This window comes from Podarcis vaucheri, assembly GCF_965113315.1.
Source record: "Podarcis vaucheri genome assembly, chromosome: 17".
NCBI classification, from domain to species: Eukaryota; Metazoa; Chordata; class Lepidosauria; order Squamata; family Lacertidae; genus Podarcis; species Podarcis vaucheri.
Genome location: NC_138755.1, coordinates 894727 through 916382, shown reverse-complemented (window position 1 = coordinate 916382; position 21656 = coordinate 894727). Strand labels below are relative to the sequence as shown.

Here is a 21656-nt window from a genome sequence, read left to right as displayed (position 1 = left end):
GCCCTGCATTATCACAACTGAGGAATCCTGTTTTTTGCACAGGATCCTATTTTGAGAAACATTATTAATAAAGTGTAGAAGGGGTGGAGGGGGCTATTATTTAATAAAACAACTATCTGACTTTAGAAGACATCTGAAGGCAGCCCTTTTTAGGGATGTTTTTAATGTTTAATGTTTTATTCTGTTTAATATTCTGTTGGTAGCTGCTCAGAGTGGCTGGGGAAACCCAGCCAGATGGGCAGGGTATAAATAATAAGTTGTTGTTGTTGATTTCCACTGTACTATCTCATTAGACTCAGTTGTAAGTGGGTAGGTAAATGGGAGCCATGTGAGTGAGAGGGAAACACATCATGGCCTCTGTTACATGGCTCCTACATACGAACAGACAGATTTTATACAGTGGTGCCTCGCAAGACGGAAAACCCGCAAGACAAAAGGGTTTTCTGTTTTGGAGGCGCTTCGCAAGACGAATTTCCCTATGGGCTTGCATCGCAAGACGAAAGCCCATAGGGAAATGCTGGCGGTCGGGAGCAAAGACTTTCGCCCACATCCGGCCTTCAGAAGAGGACCTCTTCTGAAGGCCGGCGGGGGGCAAAAGTCTTTGCTCCCCCCGCCTGCCTTCCCCCCCCCGCCTGCCCCGGGCGATCTTAAAATGCTGGCGGGCGGGAGCAAAGCGTTCGCTGCCGACCCCCAGCATTTTAAAATCTCCAAGGGACAGCAGAGAAGTCTCTGTCCCGGGGAGATTTTAAAATGCTGTTCCGAAGGGGGGGTGGGGACACCCGCCCCAGCCGCCCCACTTCGGAAAGCTGTTCCGAAGTGGGGAGGGGGGGCGGGGACACCTGCCCCAGCCGCCCCACTTCGGAAAGCTGTTCCGAAGTGGGGCAGGGGGCGGGGACACCTGCCCCAGCCGCCCCACTTCGGAAAGCTGTTCCGAAGTGGGGAGGGGGGGCGGGGACACCTGCCCCAGCCGCCCCACTTCGGAAAGCTGTTCCGAAGTGGGGCGGGGGGGCGGGGACACCTGCCCCAGCCGCCCCACTTCGGAAAGCTGTTCCGAAGTGGGGCGGGGGGGCGGGGACACCTGCCCCAGCCGCCCCACTTCGGAAAGCTGTTCCGAAGTGGGGCGGGGGGGCGGGGACACCTTCTGAAGGCGGGCAGGGGGCGAAAGTCTTTGTCCCCCCTGCCTGCCTTCCCAGGGGCTTTTAAATCGCCCCGGACAGCGGAGAAGTCCTCCGCTGTCTGGGCCATTTTAAAATGCCGCCTGCCAGCATTTTAAGATCGCCCCGGACAGCGGAGAAGTCCTCCGCTGTCCCAGGGTTTTTTAAAATGCTGGGGGTGGGAAGAAAAGCCCTTGTCCCCCCCCCCCCAGCCTTCAGAAGAGGTCCGGGGACAGACTGTCCCCGGACCTGGTCTGAAGGCGGTTTCCCTAGGAACGCATTAATTGATTTTCAATGCATTCCTATGGGAAACCGTGCATCGCAAGACGAAAAAACCGCAAGACGAAGAGACTTGCGGAACGAATTAATTTCGTCTTGCGAGGCACCACTGTATATGCATATAGCTTTAATTCTATGAATGTTTAATTGTTTTTTAGTTTGTAAGGTGCCTTGAGTCTCATCAGGGAAAAAGACGGGTTATAAATATAGAACTAACAACAACAACAATGGAAGATAGATAATACTTTATTCGGCTATAAGCCCACAAGGACAACAACGGAACTGTAGTCCCCTACAGTAGCTTTCCCACCACTTCAGTAATGTTTGTATCACCTCTTGGATGTTCAGAAACAGATACAGCAAGGAGTCACTGGTGCTCCCAACTATCAGATATTGCATGTTGCACAAGCATCTGTATTTATCTGCCCATGACAGTGTTTTAGATTGTAGCCAGAATGCTAGTCACTAGATGACTTCAGCTCAAGTTACTCTGAATGCAGGTAGGGTGGGGGAATCCATTGTTTTTATTTGTTTCCAATGAACAGATTACAAAGTGGGGTTACTTTTATGGGTAATCAGCACTGATAGCAGATTTCCTTCATTTTATACGCTCTAGAGGTGGTCGTGGAGATCGGACTGGTCGGTATGGTGCTGTTGAGCAGACCCTGGATGAGAGGTTAGAAGGCCGGAACCAGAGAGACCATGACTACAGAGATATGGATTATAGGTCCTATATGAGAGATTTCAACAGCCAGGAGCCTACCAATGACTATGATGATTCTTCTGAGGAGCACAGTGTGGAGGTAAGTTGTGGTGCGGAGCTGCTGGGGACGCCTGTCCTCTTTGTGACTACCTCTTGGGAGGTAGAATGCAGTGGCCTGGTTGGCTCTCTGAAGAGCTGCCTCTCCAGAGGAAACCATCAGATGGGAGGATTTCACAGCTGGCAGTGGGAGTGGGATCTAGCACCCAACAGTTGTGCTTCTGGGTGGAGTTTTGCAGAACTGCTGTTGTGGGGAGACTGTAACAAGTTAAGTACAGTGGTACCTCAGGTTACATACTGTCAGGGGTTCAGGAGCAGAGGCGAGGGAAAGGGAGGAAACAGAGAGCGAGGGGGAGGAGGCAGAAGAAAAGATGAGTGATGACGACGACCCGAGATCTCCGAGTCTTTCCAGTGAATCAGAAGATTCACAAAAAGGAGCACCAGTGGCCAGGGCAAGGGGGGAGACTAGGGGGACACCCCAGGAAGATAGAGCCAGAGGGGACTCAGAGGGGAGCAGTTGGAAATCGGGACCAGCGTCACCGCCAGAGAGCAGGGATGAGGAAGGGCGCCGGGGATCAAGCGCTGGCAGCTCACAACAGGAGGGAGGGCACGAGTCAGGAGTGGCCACACCTCCATCGGGGAGCGAGGAGACGGTTAGACGGAAGGTGGAAGGTTGGGCGCGCGCGCCAAGTTCAAATGCACAGGAAAGTGGCGCAGTAGGCAGCCCGGAAAGGGAGCCAGGTCCTAAAGCCCGGCGCAAGGAGACAGAAGGGTCCGGGGGGTCAGCGTCAGAAGAATCCCGGAAGGAAGAGACCCCGGGGGGCAGAGGGACCCAGAGGAGAACTGTCAGGCGGAAAAGGTGGAGCAGGGCTAGGATATTAAGTTGGTGCACAAGGGGCGGAGACTCAGACGGAGCTTCGCCGATCTAAGCATAAGACGTAGAGTTGCACGCAGCAGCTTGAGAATGGAGACTGTAACTCAATAAAGACTTTTATTTAATGATCGCTGGCTGGCGTGATCCTCTGTGAGCTAGGATCTGGAAGCAACCCTGACAGTAAGCTCCGTCTCATCAAATTGTGGGCATCCACGGCCTCGCGGAGAGGAGAGAAAGCGGGTGCCTACTAGAGAGCTCACGAACGGCAGACGCTATGACGGCCGAACAGCAAATAGCGGAACTGAGAGAAGCAGTGTCACGACTGAATGCCGAGGCGCTGGCATCCAGGAAGAGAGAGGAGGACGCAGCTGCCGCCTACAGGGATCTCCAGGTCAGGTTGGACGTGCTTACGAAGCAAGGGCAACAGACACCCAAATCAGAGGGGATTGGGTTGGGGAGACGCACAGGCGGTCTGGTCTCTCACTTCGATGGGAATTTGCAACAGTACCCCAACTTTAGAGCAGACGTAATGTGTGCACTGCAACTACTGCACAAAGACTTTAGAGATGAACAAGAGAAAGTGGGGTTCATCATGTCCCATTTGCATGGAGACGCAAAAGCATGGCTGCGCAATTTGTGGAGAGATAAGGATCCTGCGCTCCAAAATGCGGACGCCTTTATTAAAGCGATGGATGGGTGTTTTTTATCCAGCATTGACGTGGATCTTGCCCGGAAGGAGGTGCATGGACTAAGGCAAGGGAGAGCCAGCGTGAGGCAGTACCATGCCCGCTTTTTCGCTTTGTTCAGTGCCCTGGAATGGGACAGAGATTCGGCTCCTGTCAGAGACCTTTTTTGGGAGGGCTTGCACAACTCGGTTAAAGATGAGATTGCGAGGGGGGAGAGACCCCGGACCACGCAGGAGGTCGTTCAGAGGGCGCTGGCGGTGGGAGTGCGGCTGGAAGAACGTCCGTGGAGCAGGGAAGAAGGGCGCAGCGGGCGCGAACCAGCCAGGGGCTCCTCCTTCCTTCCCAGAGAAGCAGCGCGTGCGCAATCCACGCCTCCAACAGGGGGAGGGGTGGAACCGATGGAGGTTGGGAGTGCAAGGGCTCAGTCAGCAGCCAGAGCCCTAGCACCGGCAGCAGTGAAAGCGAAGCCTCCTAGAGGGAACAGGAAGTGTTATATCTGCGAGGATCCAGGGCATATGGCGAAAGAGTGTTCCCGGAGGCTCCACAAGCACACTGCAGCTTCGGCAATGGTGACTGCAGCAACGCAGCAAGGAGAACCGCAGCAGGGAAACGACGATGTCTGGCTGGAGGAAGAGGCACTGGGGCCCAGCCAGACGTGTCAGTGAAGCAGTCCCCAGGGAATTTACCGCCCATGGACCCCCTCCCGCCCAAGCCAGTAGTGAGGCTCACCGCATCGCTCCAGCTACCCAATGGAATCACCATGGACGTGCCAATCACCGTCGACTCGGGAAGCAATGCAGACTTCATAGGGCAGGACTTTGTCGACCGGCACGCTATACAGTTGCTGCCTGCCACGCTGCCCCTGCAGGTTGTCACGGTGGATGGCAGGGAGCTGCTAGGGGGGCAAGTGGTGAAGCAGACGCCACCTATGGTGCTGCGGCTTGGAAATCACAAGGAAATCATCAGCTTCAACGTCACTCAACTGTCGGACACGCCTATTGTATTGGGCATGAGTTGGCTGGACAAGCACAGCCCGGCGCTGGCTTGGTACCAGAGGCAGCTGACCTTCGGCTCTTCCTTTTGTGCTGAACACTGCATCATGCCCCGGCAGGAAGGGGAGCAAGAGGAGTCACAGCTGCTGCTAGGCACGCTGCAAGCGATTCCCCACAAGTACGCAGAATTTTTGGAGGTTTTCTGCGAGAAGGAGGCAGACAGGCTACCCCCCCACAGACCATATGACTGCAAGATTGACCTGCTGCCGGGGGCGGCGCTGCCCAAAGGGAAGCTGTATTCCAGGTCTGAGGATGAACTGCAGGAACTCAAAGAGTTCATAGATCATAATTTGGAGCGCGGTTTCATCCGAGAGTCCAGGGCAGCGGGGGGCAGTCCGGTATTCTTTGTTAAGAAGCGAGACACGCCCCAAAAAAGACTCGTGGTGGACTACCGCATTTTGAACAGTGTGACCAAGCCATCGGACTTCCCCATGCCCCGAATCGATGACCTCCTCGCAAAAGTGCGCAAGGGCAGCGTCTTCACCAAGTTGGACCTGCGAGGGGCGTACAACCTCATTCGCATGCGGGAAGGAGATGAGTGGAAGACAGCCATGTTCACGCCCCTGGGCACCTACGAATATAGAGTTATGCCTTTTGGATTACAAAATGGCTCCCACGTTTTTCAAGCTTTCATGCATCACGTGTTGGCGGGGCTCCTCTACAAGACGTGCGTCTGTTTCTTGGATGACATCCTGATCTTTTCGGAATCGCAGCAGGAGCATGACAGACACGTCAGGGAAGTGCTGAGCAGGCTGCAGCAACATAGGCTGTACGCCAAGCTTGAGAAGTGCCAATTCGACGTGACGGAGGTGGATTTCCTGGGCTACAAGTTGTCTGACAAGGGGCTCGCCATGGACAGCACCAAGGTTCGAGCGGTGTTGGATTGGAAAAGCCCACGCAACCGGAAGGAGGTCCAACGGTTTGTCGGCTTCGCGAACTTCTATCGCAAGTTTATCAAAGGCTTTGCTATGCAGACAGCGGCCATCACGGACACGCTCAGCTCCAAGAAAAAGAAGTTCATCTGGACAGCGCAGGCGGAGCAGTCCTTTCAGGCACTCAAGCGTCTCTTCGCGTCGGAAGAACAGCTGCTTCATGTCAACCCCAGCAGGCCGATGAGGGTTGAAACAGACGCCTCAGACAGGGCCGTCGGAGCCGTCCTGCTGCAGAAGGACCCGCAGGGGGTTTGGAGGCCGGGAGCGTTTTACTCCAGGAAGCTCAGCAAGTCCGAACAGAACTACACCATCTGGGACAGGGAGTTGCTGGCCATTCATGCAGCATTCAAAGCGTGGAGGCACTTCCTGATCGGCGCCAAGCACACGGTGCAAGTATGCACGGACCACAAGAATTTGGAGCACTGGCGCACGGCACAGTTCCTGAACCAGAGGCAGATACGTTGGGCTGAGTTCTTTGCGAACTTCGACTTCCGAATAGAGTATGTCCCTGGGGACACCAACATCATGGCGGACGCGCTCTCCCGTAAGCCACAGTATCTGGAGGACGCCACGCCAGCGGCCGCCATGCACATCTTCGCACCAACAGTGTGGGCGTGCGCTGCGGCAACAGTGGACCTGGAGGCGGTGCGACGAGCGTTGCAGAATGACTCCTTCGCGCAAGCTAAGATGGCAGAGATGCAAAGGGGCAAGGCGGCGACCGATGGTTTCCAGCTGAGAGATGGATTGCTCATCCGTAAAGGGGCCATCTACGTGCCGGGAGACGAACTTCGCGCCAAGGTACTGCATCAGCTGCACGACGCGCCCACTGCCGGGCACTTTGGCAAGGAGAAGACGCTGGAATTAGTCGCCAGGGATTTCCGGTGGCCCGGAATGAGAGGGGAGGTCACGGACTACGTGGCGAGGTGCGACACCTGCCAGAGGGCCAAACCAGTGCACAGACCGCCGGCCGGACTGTTGGAACCGCTGCAAACTCCGGTCGAACCATGGGAGAGAGTCGCCCTGGACTTCGTCACGGATCTGCCCAGCTCGAGGGGCAAGACGGCCGTGCTGGTGGTGGTGGACTTGTTCTCCAAGATGGCACATTTCATCCCGTGTGCGAAGGTGGCCACGGCGGAACAAACCGCCAAACTGTTCATAGACCACGTGTTCAAGGTTAACGGTCTGCCACGGTCTATTCTGTCCGACCGTGGACGGCAGTTCATCTCGAATTTCTGGCAGAAGCTGATGGGCTTCCTAAACGTCAAGATCAACCTGGCGTCGGCGAGACACCCGCAGACCAACGGGCAAGCGGAGCGGGTCAATGCCATCATGCAGCAGTACCTGAGATGCTATGCGAATCAACAGCCTGCGACGTGGGTGGATTACCTGCCGCTCGCCGAGTTCGCCTACAACAACACGAAGCACGTGTCCACGGGGGTCACGCCGTTCTTCGCCAACAACGGGAGGCACCCCAGAACCTTCCCGGGACTGGAAAGAATGGTGGAGGGGGAGCCGCAGACAGCAGAGGCGTTCGCGTCGGAGTTGCAGGAGGTCCACGATCAGCTGCGGCGGCACCTGGAGCTGGCCAAACACGCATACAAGGTGCAGGCAGACAAACACAGAAGGGTTGGCGAAGAGATCCATGTGGGAGACTGGGTCTGGTTAGCAGCCCACGCAGTGCCGGCCAGGTCGTTGGCCAAGAAGAAACTAGGGCATAAGCAACTGGGGCCCTACCAAGTCGAAGAGCAGGTCAACCCGGTGGCTTTCAGGCTGGCGCTTCCGGAGGGTTCCAGGATGCATCCGGTGTTCCACAGATCGGTGCTCACTCCCTACAAGGCACCTCACAGATTTCAGGAACCAGGAACGGCGCCGAGTCCGCTCCGAGAGGGAACCGGGCAACAGGGAGGGGCACAGGAGGTGCGCATCAACGAAGTCACGGAGATTTTGGACTCCAGATGTGGGGAAGAGGGGGTAGAATACCTTCTCGCTAAGGAGGGCACCCCGGCCAGTGCCAACAGCTGGGTGCCGGGCTACGCTTTAGACGAACCGCTGCTCAAGGAAGAGTTTCATGCCCTTTTCCCGCATAGGCCAATGCCAGCGGACTTTTTCGACGACTGGCTTTTCACGCCCACGCTTTCAGCCAGCACGTTCCGGGGGTTCGACTCGGATGAGGAACCGACACGAGACGCCAGTTCCCCGGAGGGGTCGCCCTCGGGATCTGCTTCAGAACCCTCGTATTGGTGGGATGATCGACCAGAGGAGCAGTGGCGCAGGAAGTGGCTGGAGGGTCCAGGACGAGCAACGCCTCCAGAAGGAAGCGAGGGAGAGACGGACATGGACGTTTTCGGGGACGACCAGGGTTTCGAGCACGGCGGCACAGAGATGGAAGCAGAGATGACCGTCGTCGACGAGAGCAGGGAGGAAGAACCGGAAGACTTCAGATGGAGGCCCGCCACGGGAAGCGAACTGTACCCGACATTCGTTCCCTCGACACGGCAGCACCCAGCTCCAGCACCGGAAGGCGGGGAGGGGGGAAGAGGGGGCTTCGAGGGGGGGATGGATGTCAGGGGTTCAGGAGCAGAGGCGAGGGAAAGGGAGGAAACAGAGAGCGAGGGGGAGGAGGCAGAAGAAAAGATGAGTGATGACGACGACCCGAGATCTCCGAGTCTTTCCAGTGAATCAGAAGATTCACAAAAAGGAGCACCAGTGGCCAGGGCAAGGGGGGAGACTAGGGGGACACCCCAGGAAGATAGAGCCAGAGGGGACTCAGAGGGGAGCAGTTGGAAATCGGGACCAGCGTCACCGCCAGAGAGCAGGGATGAGGAAGGGCGCCGGGGATCAAGCGCTGGCAGCTCACAACAGGAGGGAGGGCACGAGTCAGGAGTGGCCACACCTCCATCGGGGAGCGAGGAGACGGTTAGACGGAAGGTGGAAGGTTGGGCGCGCGCGCCAAGTTCAAATGCACAGGAAAGTGGCGCAGTAGGCAGCCCGGAAAGGGAGCCAGGTCCTAAAGCCCGGCGCAAGGAGACAGAAGGGTCCGGGGGGTCAGCGTCAGAAGAATCCCGGAAGGAAGAGACCCCGGGGGGCAGAGGGACCCAGAGGAGAACTGTCAGGCGGAAAAGGTGGAGCAGGGCTAGGATATTAAGTTGGTGCACAAGGGGCGGAGACTCAGACGGAGCTTCGCCGATCTAAGCATAAGACGTAGAGTTGCACGCAGCAGCTTGAGAATGGAGACTGTAACTCAATAAAGACTTTTATTTAATGATCGCTGGCTGGCGTGATCCTCTGTGAGCTAGGATCTGGAAGCAACCCTGACACATACGCTTCAGGTTACAGACGCTGCTAACCCAGAAATAGTGCTTCAGGTTAAGAACTTTGCTTCAGGATGAGAACAGAAATTGTGCTCTGGCGGCGCAGCAGCAGCAGGAGGCCCCATTAGCTAAAGTGGTGCTTCAAGTTAAGAATAGTTTCAGGTTAAGTACGGACCTCCGGAACGAATTAAGTACTTAACCTGAGTTACCACTGTAGCTGCCACAACGAAATATGTGGTCATGTGGCACAATGTGCTACTGATTGTGTGAAGGAATCATGGAGGGAAGTGCTGGAACAGGTAATGGAACTGGACTTGTGAAACAGTCCCAGTTGCTAGAAAAATGCTGTATGCTTTGGAAGATTGCTTTTCCTATGGCACCACCAAAGGCAGAGGAGTGAAAGTGGTGATGGTGCTGTGACTGCCGGACATTTAGTAGGGAATCGTTAGGCCTTGTCCTGCAAAGCTGGGCACTACTCCGTTAAGCCCCATCCATTCTGAGCTTTTCTATTCTTTTCTGTACAACAATCCTAACCCAGGATTCCTATGAGGCCTCCTCTGGATCAGAGACACAACGTAGAAAGCGGGACAGCCCCAGTGAACAGTTGGGATTTCCTGCAGATGGTGACTACCGGGACCAGGACTACCGCACTGAGCAAGAGGAAGAAGAACAGAAGGCTAGCAGCATCATTATGCTGAGGATGCTGCCCCAGTCTGCCACTGAGAATGATGTACGTTAGGCAGTTGGGCTGGGAGGCACTGCTTCCTTGCAGTAACTTGTTGCTGTTGCTTCCTTGTTTCTCTAACTCTTACCTCTTCAATGCTCCCTGATGTTGGCATTGATCACTCCTTTTATGCTTTTCTGCAGATCCGAGCCCAGTTGCAGGCACATGGATTCCAGCCCCGAGAGGTGCGGCTGATGCGGAATAAAGCTTCAGGTGAGCTCCCGTTCATAGTTCTATCTTTTCCCTTCTCTTGGTATTGCCATAGTGTTTCACCTACCATGTGACACACTCCAAATTAGAGTGCAGTCTTCCAGATATGTATCTATGTGGAGCTGGTTTGCCCTGTGGCATTAGTTTTGGTCTGTGCTATGTACATTCCCCTAGTGTTTAGAACCAACCAGGCTTTTAGATGTCACCAATGGATCATTAATAGCTCCTTGTGTGCTATTGTAGTTCTGTAAACTTGGAACTCTGTAGTTCCTCTGCTGTGTGATTGGCAGAACATTGAGGCCTATTCTTGGTTCTTGTTCTTTTCCAAGGTTTGTTGCATACTATATAATTGTGAGCATCCTCAGATCTAGCAATTCAGCATTTATTTCCATAGGAAGATCTTTGGGGTTTTTTCTGCCTTTCTTGCTTGGCCTCTTTCTCTGTGGTAGGAGACAAAAACCAACAAATGGATGAAGGATGAAGACAATCCTTTTGGATATGTATGGTGTCTTCTATTTGGCCTCATTTGATCAGATATGAGGTTTGCAGTGATTCTTCTTGGATCTTTGCAGCCTAAGTTGAGCTCTTTTTAATAGTGACACTGAGGAAACAGATATGAAGGCAGGCTATACAACTTTATCCTATCAAGTTGAATGCAGCCCTTTAACCCTATATGGCTTACCAGGGACATATTAAATCTGTTTGAATTTTTTCTTATTATGATGGGCAGGCATGGAGGGAGGATTTTCAACTCACCAATCAAGTATTGTGGTCAGTTTCAGTGGATCCTAAGTTATGCAGGCTTCCATTAAGGAAAGTAGTTACCAACCAATTGGGGTGGCATTGTAAAGTAAAAGGAAAGCATAAGATCCCTTAAGTCTGTTCCAAGAGAAATGGTCAGACTGTGTCCAGTCTGCATCTTAGGACTGTTTTTTGAGTAAAGTTATAACCAAGCAGGTAAGTTTGCTCCTTCTTTCCAGGGTTACTCCCTGCATATCTCACACACTTGCAGCCTATGAGTCATGGTTGTGTACCTTTTTCTTTTTAAAAGCAAGGTGTGTATGTGACTATAGTCCTCTGTATCTGCCCTCTGTTATACCAGGCCTGAAAAGGGCTGGTTGGTACTACAAGATGGAGGGTACAGAAAGGCACCCTGCTTCCATGGGCAGCCAAAGGCTGAGAGAAGCAAAGACACATTGCAACACATTACATAAATGGGAAAACCCATTTTTACAAGGGCAGAGTCTGCAAACCTTGAGAATAAAATTCCCTGGAGAGTTGTAACCTCTTGAGAGCTGTCCACAGCAGCTTGCTCTTGTGTATATTGGTTCAATTCTTTTAAAAAATCATCTGTCATATTAGAATAGGAAACCTGTTCATAGATTTCCAACATTGTGCTTAGTTACGGTATTGCTAAGGGGAAAAGTGGGGAAGAGGTTAATCACTGCCATATTAGTTGGTTGGATTCAGCACATCTTTTCTGGGTTTGTATGAACCTTCTTCCAATATAGGCACATGTTGTTACTGGTGTTTATGTAGTTCATTCTTCTTCACAACAGCTCTAAGAGATCTCTATTATTTCTGTTGTCTAAATGGGGAAATGAGGCTAAATGTCTGGCCCAAAGTCATTCAGTGAGTCTTGAGGCAGAACTGTGATTTGAACCCAAATCTTCTAAGTTCAAGTCCAACAGATCACAGCTGTGTGTATCTTGAAGATGCCATTGCTGCTGGGTCCCTTGTGCTAGTGCCCACTGTGGTGGGTGTTTTTTGGTGCTCCTTCCAAAATAAGCAGGCACTTCACTTTTCCGAATGATAGCACAAGTGCCCTAGTGTGGTATTAAGATGGAACCTCCTGCACAGATGCTTTGCCACAACTGTGGCATACACTTAAGGAAAAAGTGGTAGATGGCTAATGGAAAAAGATAGCGTTAGTGGAAGCAGTAGGAATAGATCTGCTTGGAGCCATCACTCTCTGTTCAACTTTTCGCCATTTGGAGGTATTATGAGTTGGCTGATAAAAGGCACAGGACTGAAAGTTGTGACTTCACAGATCTGTTCCCAGCTTGGGGTGAGGGAAGGGGAGAAATACTTGGAGGTTTGAGTAGAGGTGAGTGGCAATTGTACCTCAGAAACATTCCTTGCTTAGGATGATCAGAAGAGCAAGCAACTCCCTTTTTGTGGTCAGCATCTGAGTCTGCACCATCCCACTTTACACCTAGGGTGCCCTTTCTGTGCCTTTCCACTCTTCCCTGTTTCTCCCCCGCATCCTGCCCTTGCCCCAATTGGTACAGCGACAGGGATGCGTGATGTTGGCTGGATCTGTTGACTAACACACTGCGTCTGTATCTGAATGCTGTCCTCCAGGTCAGAGCCGGGGCTTCGCCTTCGTCGAGTTTAATCACTTGCAGGACGCTACACGATGGATGGAAGCCAATCAGGTTGCTTTGCTGCACTTGAAACCCACAAGTACTGCTACTGTTAATGACCAATCCAAACACCTGGTTCATATGAAAAGCCCCAGCCGCTTTCCCCATAGGAAATTACTGAAGGGAATGGGGAAGAGGAGTTAGGTCTGAATCAGATATCTCTAGTCTCAGGAATCAAACAGAGAATTTGACTTTTTGGGACCACCCAAGCCCCAAGAAGTGGGGTTCTGGTGTCTTAGAATAGGGACACAAAAAGTCAGGACTTCTGAGTGGTATTAACAACCCAGGGAGTGGGTTAGCCTCTGTATTTAATTTCCACATTGGGGAGAAGGTGGTCTAGCAAGTTGAGCAGGGGAACTAAGGATCTAGGCTATGATCCACGGTAGTGGGGGCTGGAGGAGTTCCTGGTAGTAAGGAAAGGGTTTGGGGAGTTAGGACTCCTGTGTGCTCTTTCTGCTCTGGATATATGCATGATCCTGAGTGTGATACAGGCTTCATTCTCAATGGGTATCTGTCAGAGATGATGCTGATGCTGCGTGTGCGTTCTCTCCCAGTGCAGTCAGGGTTCAAGATAGGAAGCTTTCCTGGGAGGCCTTATCTCCTTCCTCACAGCAGTCTCTGTCTTGACAGCCCATCTGTGCAAGACCCCTTGTTTCTATCCAGCACTGTAGGATCACGGTAAAGGTGTGAAGGGCCACAAACCAAGCTTTTAGACCCCAAACTGTCTGTTTTGACCAGAGTTTCAAACTATGGTCCTGTTTCCAAGCAGCCCCTAGCCCAATATGTTTGGGTTTTCCAGTGTTTATGCAATCATGGCAATTGCCTCTGCCATAGACGCCTCCTCCTCCTCTTCCTTCTGTTCTCTTGTGTTGGCAGTGTAGCCGGGCCGTGTGTGCGCATCCCCAGTGGGAGCTGACACAGGTAGCCTTGGCATGGCTGAGATGATGCACTTTGCTCCAGATGCAGGAGGGGATAGTGCAAAAACTGGCCTAACAGGAAGATGTGGGCAAGGGGTTATTTCCAGCACAGTTTCTACAAGCGTGTGAAAGTAGTAATATGTTACTTTGTAAGATTGCAGCAGGTCAGAGATAGCATTTGTCAGAAGAAGATTCTAGCCTATGGGACCTTGAGTTAAAAGCTCCTAGCAAATGCTTTTAGAAATTGGTGTGGCTTAGCTCTCTAGTTCTTATAAATTTGATGCCCTCACAAGGTGTTGAGAATCACCAATTGAGGATAACTGTACTTTTCAGAGGCCACTTTAGAAAGATTTGATGAGTTGGAAGCAGTTTAGTTGTGTGCATGAGCGAAGTAGGGTAGGAAGATGAGTACTAAACCTCTGGGGATGTGGATGTAGCTTAAAACCTTATTTTTGGTCTCCCAAAGTTTTTACCTCTTGGACAGAGTTGCAACCAGAACATTGGGTGTTCCTCCAAGCATGCCCATAAATGGGAGCTGACATAAGCACAGCAGAGATCTGTGCTGAATGAGGGAGTGATCCCTAGTTAGGGGAAGGTGCCCACTGTGGGGGCACAATGGCTTTTGGGTGGGAGGAGAGGATGGAAATGCATGCTGCTAGCTTTCAGGACGGAAGCTCAAGACAGATCATTCTAGTGGCATAGAGGTTATTGTATGGCGGTGTCTCGGAGCATGGCTGCATTTTCTCTGTCTGTTTCTCCTCCTCTCCATCTTTCTTTCTCTCTCTGACACACTCTCCCTCCATCACAGTAGCCGGACGTCCCGGTGCCTTGGGTAGAGACAGGTGCCTCTGTCGGCCAGGTTAGGTGTGTGCTAGCCAAGTAGCCAAGTTCCAAACCTCTCTCGGCCTGTGCTGCCTTCCCTCCCTCACCCTCATCCATTCAGCTGAAGGGTTTGAACCTCTCCTTCTTTCTGCTGTGGCAGTGATGGGCACCTGCTCACCACTTCTGTGTTTGAGTCTCATTGCAGCATTTCTCTCCCTGCAGCACTCCCTCACAATCCTTGGCCAGAAGGTCTCCATGCACTACAGTGATCCCAAGCCCAAGATCAATGAGGACTGGCTATGCAGTAAGGTAACTGCTTTGTGGTCAGTTTGAGGGTGTCAGAGGAGTCAGATGGGGTGTGAGGGTGTTGTGTGAGCAAGGTGAAGGGTGGAGAGAAGGCTGGAGGTATTTTTTGGGGTGGGGGATGGGGATGGGGTTCTACTGTGCAGCAGTAATGGTTAGCTTCTTCCAGATACGGCTGCTTCAAAGGAACAGTGCAATATGGAAATCCAAACTCAGCATCCAGGAGACCCAGTTTTCTTTATCAGAGTCAATTGGAAATGAAAATCAACATGGCGCTAAGTAGGGTATCTGTGCAGGGAATGAGGTCCATGTGCTCAATGGGACTTTCTGTCTTCCTCCTGCCTGCCCCCTGCTCTGGGGGTTATCTCAACCATCCAGAGCAGATTTAGGGGCCATGGGGGTAGGAAATGTGGGGAAAGTCCTGTTGACTGGACCTCATTCTGTATGTTCAAGTTAATTCAATCCTGCCCTAAGTATTTTTGCTTATTTTGAATAGTTTTGCTTTCAAGTAAAGGTTTTAAAATGCTTTTTACAATGATTGCTGGGACTGGAAAGAAAACAAGGCACAATGAACAAAGAACAGCTTACTGGGGGCAGAGATCAAGGCACAGCAGACATGAGAAAGGACCTAGTTTCTGAGATTATGCCAAGCATTTACCAGGGTTTTTTGTTTTTTATTTTTTTCTTCACAAATCTGAGGGCCAGAAAAGCAGAGAAGGCATGCAGCAACCAAACCAGCTTTATGGCAAGTGTTAGATGTTTTGCAGGAGGTAGCAAGACTTTGTAGGGTCAGCCTTTTCCCATCTCTGGAAGTTAAATAAAGACAGGATGTGTCTGTTCTCTCAACAGTGTGGAGTGCAGAATTTCAAGCGCAGAGAGAAGTGCTTCAAGTGTGGCGTTCCCAGATCTGGTAAAGTTTAATGGGGTGGTTGTTGGTTTTTTTACAATGATTTCTATTTTCAAATTACAAAGATATACAGTGGTGCCCCGCAAGACGAATGCCTCACAAGACGGAAAACTCGCTAGACGAAGGAGTTTTCCGTTTTGGAGGTGCTTCGCAAAACGAATTTCCTATGGGCTTGCTTCGCAAGACGACAATGTCTTGCGAGTTCCTGCTGGTTTTTTTCCCTCCCCCCCTTTTCCAAGCCGCTAAGCCGCTTATCAGCTGATCCGATCAGCAGATAAGCCGCTAAAAGCTGCTAATAGCGCTAATCCATCAATGGGCTTGCTTCACAAGACGAAAAAACCGCTAGACGAAGAGAATCACAGAACGGATTATTTTCGTCTTGCGAGGCACCACTGTAAGTACCAATCACATGGAAGATACATTTGACATGGGTACATACTCTCCAAAAAAGAGCAAAACCTCTCACTACATAAAAACCAATTAACTAAAGAAGTAAATAATCTCTGGACTAGGGTTGCCGTTTTGCAAACAGTGAAAATTGCCAACTACACTGCCAACATGTGTTGCCGTACATGTAGATTTTCCTGGACATTTTAGCGATTTCTGCCTAGACGCTGCTTCCGACTGCAGTATTCCAGATTTGTCTGGGAAATTCTGGACGTATGGCAGCCCTGCTCTGGTCTGATAATCACAGTAGTTCCAAGTGCTACAGTTACTGTGCCATTTCACATCAGCAGGAATATAGTCCAAGTCACAACAAACATACAGCACTTTTCAAAGTGTTAGTTCAACTGAAGAAGGCCATGTCCACATGTAGTGAGGAGATGAAGTTTAGCATTCTGATGATATGTAGCTCAGTGGCATAGTGTAGCCTGTAGCATAGCGACCTCCCCGTTGATATTATTATTTCTTCTTCTTTCTCTTTATGACCATCCCTCCACAGAAGCTGAGCAGAAGCTGCCACCTGGTAGTCGCTTGGACCAGCTGGTGGCTCTGTCAGGAAGAGAACTCAGCCAAGGCCTTCTGCCCCTCCCACAGCCATACCAAGTGTCAGCAGCCCTGTCCACTCAGCCTGTGGCACAAATGTCTGAACCTTGCGCAGAGAATGCGAATGACAGTGAGTATGGAATTGGAGAGTGACATAAGAGCTTCAGTTACGTGGCTGCAATCAGACCTAAACCTGTTCAGTTTTATGGCTTGTTCCCAGTGAAAGTGACAAACTTTAGTATCATGATGTTGCTGAGATCACCCTGTTAGGCATCCCTGACCACCTCAGCGAGCTCCAATTCCTGTGTTACTTACAGGGCAACGGATCATGGCAGTGATGGCAGGTCTCTGATTTAGCCCTAGAATGGAATTTGATTGGTTTAAAGAGTCTGAGAGCCTGTGAGATTCATAGCCATGAGGGTGCTGCTGTGGGGAGATAAAGCCTGGTACATTTGATTTTAATGTTAGAAGTTTTGGAATGTTGTGCTAAATATATTGACCACCAAAAAAACCCCCAAGTTGCACTATCAGAGCACAGTGGTACCTCAGGTTACAGATGCTTCAGGTTACAGACTCTGCTATCCCAGAAATAGTACCTCGGGTTAAGAACTTTGCTTCAGGATGAGAACAGAAATTATGTCGCGGCGGCAACAGGAGGCCCCATTAGCTAAAGTGGTATCTCAGGTTAAGAACAGTTTCAAGTTAAGAACGGACCTCCAGAACGAGTTAAGTTCTTAACCTGAGGTGCCACTGTAGAATCATAGAATTGGAAGGGACCCTGAGGATCATCTAGTCCAACCCCCTGCAATGAAGGAATATGCAATTGTCCCATACGGGGATCAAACCTGCAACCTTGGCAATATCAGCACCACACTAACCAACTGAGCTATCCAGCGAGTAGATTATGTGTTAAGAGCCAGTTGTGGCAGGATCTGTAATTAATTATTTTTGTCATAGATTTCAAAACTGCAGAGAGAACAGCTGTAACGCTATATGAGAAAAATGTAGACTGAGAGCTGTGCTGAGTGATGACTCCTTCTTACCTCTATGGAAGAAGACAGGCATGCATTAAAAAGGCTCACAGCACTGTGAAATCTGCTTTGAGCTCTGTCTCTAACACTATATGAGTGGCTAGAGCATAACGGTGAATCTGGCAGTGATATAGGTTGCAGCTATTGCCTAGCTGCTTCATTGCTGCTGCGTCCTCCCCACGAATGATGCACCCGACAGTTAGTTAGATCTGAGAGGGCATTCTTTTCTGCAGCAACACTAGGAGGTAGTGGCCTCAATAACAATGGGAAGGTGAGTGTGCAGGAAAATAAGATGTCATACAGCAAAGTGTTTTCTTTCATTGCTTCCTTAGTGTATGAAATGGAAATAGCTGAAATTCCTTCTGCATCAGGTTACTGGTGGTAGGGCACTTCGTACCCCAGCAGGAAGCAGAGAAGAGAGATGGTGGCTGTGGTGGAGCAGCCAGTCAGTGACTGAAGCATATATGCCTTATCCTTCACAAACATGCCTATAGAATCCTAGAACTGTAGAGTTGGAAGTGTCTGGAGGCAGTTGGACGATGGATGGCAGCTCATGAGTTGAAGTTGAATCCTGACAAGGCAGAAGTACTGTTCTTGGGGGACGGGGAGCAGGTGGGTGGGTGGGACTCCCTGGTCCTGAATGGGGTAACCTTGCCCCTGAAGGACCAGGTGCACAGCCTGGGAGTCATTTTGGACTCACAGCTGTCCATGGAGGTGCAGGTCAATTCTGTGTCCAGGGCAGCTGTCTACCAGCTCCATCTGGTACGCCGGCTGAGACCCTCCCTGCCTCTGCCTTGTCTCGCCAAAGTGGTACATGCTCTGGTTATCTCTCGCTTACTGCAGTGTGCTCTACGTAGGGCTACCTTTGAAAATGACTTGGAAACTAATTCAGAATGCGGCAGCTAGACTGGTGACTGGGAGCAGCTACTGGGACCATATAGCAACAGTCCTAAAGGATCTCCACTGGCCCCCAGTATATTTCCAAGCACAATTCAAAGTGTTGGTGCTGACCTTTAAAGCCCTGAACAGTGTTGGCCCTGTAGACCTGAAGGAGCGTCTCCACCCCCATCCCTCAGCTGGGACACGGAGGTCCTCCTCTGAGGGTCTTCTGGTGGTTCCCTCGCTGGAAGGGATCTCAAGGGTCTTTAGTCCAATGCCCTGCAATGCAGAAATCACAGTTTAAAGAATCCCTGGCAGACGGCCATCCAACCTCCGTCTGAAAGTGTGCTCAGTGTTCTGTGCACTTTTTCTTAATGTGCATCTATTCTCTCAGGAGCAGAAAGTGCTGATACATTTTTGTTTCGTTTTTTCTGCAACAATGAGGGCCAGAAGCTTGACCTTTCCTTCCAAAAAATTGAAGGCAAAATTCTAGGGAACTTGTACAAGCTTTGCTAATCCATAATCCATTCTCAGCTGTGAAATTTCTTAAATCCTGTTGAAGGAGAGCTCTGAGGTGGTTGAAAGAGGCCAGGGTTCTGATTACCATACCATGTGTTACTCTTCACAGCAATCATCTTGCGAAACCTGAATCCTCATAGCACAATGGACTCCATTTTAAGTGCCTTGGCACCATATGCTGTTCTCTCCTCCTCAAATGTCCGTGTTATCAAAGATAAGCAGACACAACTCAACCGTGGTTTTGCGTTCATTCAGCTCTCTACCATTGTGGTGAGTGCCACAAACAGCATGTTGTAGTTCCAGTCCTGTCTTAGAAAAAGGCAGTGGGAATGGGGGGCTGTAGAGGAAAGGGATTTGTTGTTGTTTAGTCGTTTAGTCGTGTCCGACTCTTTGTGACCCCCTGGACCAGAGCACGCCAGGCACTCCTGTCTTCCACTGCCTCCCGCAGTTTGGTCAGACTCATGTTTGTAGCTTCGAGAACACTGTCCAACCATCTCGTCCTCTGTTGTCCCCTTCTCCTTGTGCCCTCCATCTTTCCCAACATCAGGGTCTTTTCCAGGGAGTCTTCTTTTCTCATGAGGTGGTCAAAGTATTGGAGCCTCAGCTTCAGGATCTGTCCTTCCATTGAGCACTCAGGGCTGTTTTCCTTCAGAATGGAGAGGTTTGACCTTCTTGCAGTCCATGGGACTCTCAAGAGTCTCCTCCAGCACCAGAATTCAAAAGCATCCATTCTTTGGCGATCAGCCTTCCTGATGGTCCAGCTGAAGAGCTTTGGTAGTTTAATTCCCCTCCCTCTGCTCTCTCCCAGGAGGCAGCTCAGCTGCTGCAGATCCTTCAGGCCCTGCATCCCCCACTGAACATCGATGGCAAGACGATTAATGTGGAATTTGCCAAAGGTTCCAAGCGGTGAGTATAGGAGTGTCCAGAACTGGGCCTGCTGCAGTTTCTGCTGCAGACATCCCTAATGACTCCTGTGTCTCTCTGCAGGGACATGAGTTCATCAGATGGAAACCGCATCAGTGCTGCTTCTGTAGCCAGCACTGCCATTGCAGCTGCTCAGTGGGCCATCTCGCAGGTAACGTAGTGAACAAGGAACAATGGGACAAGGAGAGTGATAATGGCTCCCGAGAACTGCTCTCGGTAGCAGGAATGTCTTTGGCTTATTCTCATTAGCTATTGGCCCATATTGACTTAGTATAGGAGTGGGGAAATGTTAGTCATAGACCAACCTGCTGGGAGCTGCATGCTTCACACACATAAGTGCGTGCGCACACGGAGGATACAGACATGTGCACCCAGCTGACTCTGCCATTCCGATCAGTCATCTGACGTGGGGCTGATTTGCATCCCCATTGTGGTGCTCCACTGGACAGAGAAGGTTTATATCTTTCCGCCTAAACCAGCACCACAATGGGAGTTAAAATGACTACATCTCTACTTGACTCTGAACACATTTTTACTCTCCTAGCAGTTCTGCTGCCCCCAGAAAGTATAGTTAGAGGAGTATGTTGTATCTAATATATGCAGAAATATTTTTTGGAATATGCTAAAAATGTGTAATTAAATACATTAAGCATAGAAAAGCCCTCTAAAAGGAATTGTTCTAGGTGGGGAAAGAATCTTTGCATGGACATTTTAGTGAAACCTTTTCCTGATAGGCCAAAGTACATACCCTTGCATCTCCTTTTATAACAAATTCTTTGACCAGTTTCCTGTTTGATTTTTCCAATAGGCATCACAGGGTGGTGAGGCAACCTGGGCAGCTCAAGATGAGCAGACAGTTGATTATGGCTATTACCAGCAGGATGAAGCCTATGGGTCTCAGGGTTTGGAAGCCACAATGTACACACAAGCATATTTGAAAGGGTCCCAGCTGCAGAGCGGCACATCTGGGACACCAGCTGTGGGGAAGGCTGACAAGATCCACAGTGAAAGTTCAGTGGCAGGTAAGAGGCCTGGTCTCTTTCCACCTTACCTGAAGTCTTTTTCTGCCTCCTGACTGACTGTGCTCTCTCTGCCTTCTTGTCTCCTCTTCTCTCACAAAGTAGTGGAGGCATCACTGGAGCCTGGTGTGCCAGGCATAGACCCTGTGCCTGTCCTACCCACTTTCCCCCGTACCAGCCAGACCTCAGCTGTGCCAGTCACATACCAGCCAACTGGCAGCACTGAAGGGTCAAGTTCTGCCCAGGGAAATGCTGCTGCTGCTGCTCCGGTACAGTTGGAACGGAACTTTGTGTGTGTGTGTGTGTGTGTGTGTGTGTGTGTGTGTGTGAGAGAGAGAGAGAGAGAGAGAGAGAGAGAGTTGCAATGCTCTGTACCTCCCAACCTGCCTTTTTGTGTTCTCTCTCACAGTCTCAGTCATATACTATCGTCTCACCAGCTGTACTGAAGCCTGACATGCCTAGTACTGCTCAGCCCCCCAACGCAGGCATCTCCACCAGCACTTCCAGTTTGCCTGTTACCAGCCCTGTAGGGCAAGAGCCTTACACTCAGTACCGTGAGTGCTGGATTCTGTAGGGAACAGAGGGTGGGAAGGGAGGATGTGGCCAGTGTGAGGGGTCTGGGAGTGACTGGGGATTGATGTGACTAGCTGGGGTCTGGGAGACTTTTATTCCTAGTTCAGGAGGAAGGGAACAGGGCCAAGATCAGGTGCTTTTCTGGTCTGATGTGCTGTTATTTAGTTCATTTCCTGTTTTTCTGTGCCCAATTCCAGCTGTCCCAGATGTATCCACCTATCAATATGATGAAAGTTCTGGCTACTATTATGACCCCCTGACTGGCCTTTACTATGACCCTAATTCCCAGGTGAGCTGAACCTCTCTTTGGGCCCACTTTGCTCCTTTCTGGGCATGGCCAAGAGCTGAGAAGTGATAGCTGAAAGGT

The 21656-nt window shown here is 50.9% G+C and overlaps 1 protein-coding gene across 4 annotated transcripts in view; it reads left to right on the top strand.

The window, feature by feature from the left end:
• The window catches only part of RBM10 (RNA binding motif protein 10), a 44188-nt gene that overhangs the window by 15008 nt on the left and 7524 nt on the right, over nt 1-21656 (top strand). For 2 of the 4 annotated variants that reach the window (XM_082205792.1, XM_082205793.1), the window contains exons 3-16: nt 2050-2236; nt 9587-9778; nt 9916-9985; nt 12347-12420; nt 14370-14456; nt 15300-15360; nt 16301-16474; nt 18883-19043; nt 19582-19679; nt 19761-19848; nt 20506-20719; nt 20822-20985; nt 21126-21270; nt 21487-21578. In XM_082205792.1, the coding sequence (XP_082061918.1) occupies nt 2050-2236; nt 9587-9778; nt 9916-9985; nt 12347-12420; nt 14370-14456; nt 15300-15360; nt 16301-16474; nt 18883-19043; nt 19582-19679; nt 19761-19848; nt 20506-20719; nt 20822-20985; nt 21126-21270; nt 21487-21578 (1807 nt within the window). Of the gene's footprint in view, nt 1-2049; nt 2237-9586; nt 9779-9915; nt 9986-12346; nt 12421-14369; nt 14457-15299; nt 15361-16300; nt 16475-18882; nt 19044-19581; nt 19680-19760; nt 19849-20505; nt 20720-20818; nt 20986-21125; nt 21271-21486; nt 21579-21656 lie in introns of all 4 variants that reach the window. The other 2 variants (XM_082205790.1, XM_082205791.1) reach the window with 1 other exon arrangement.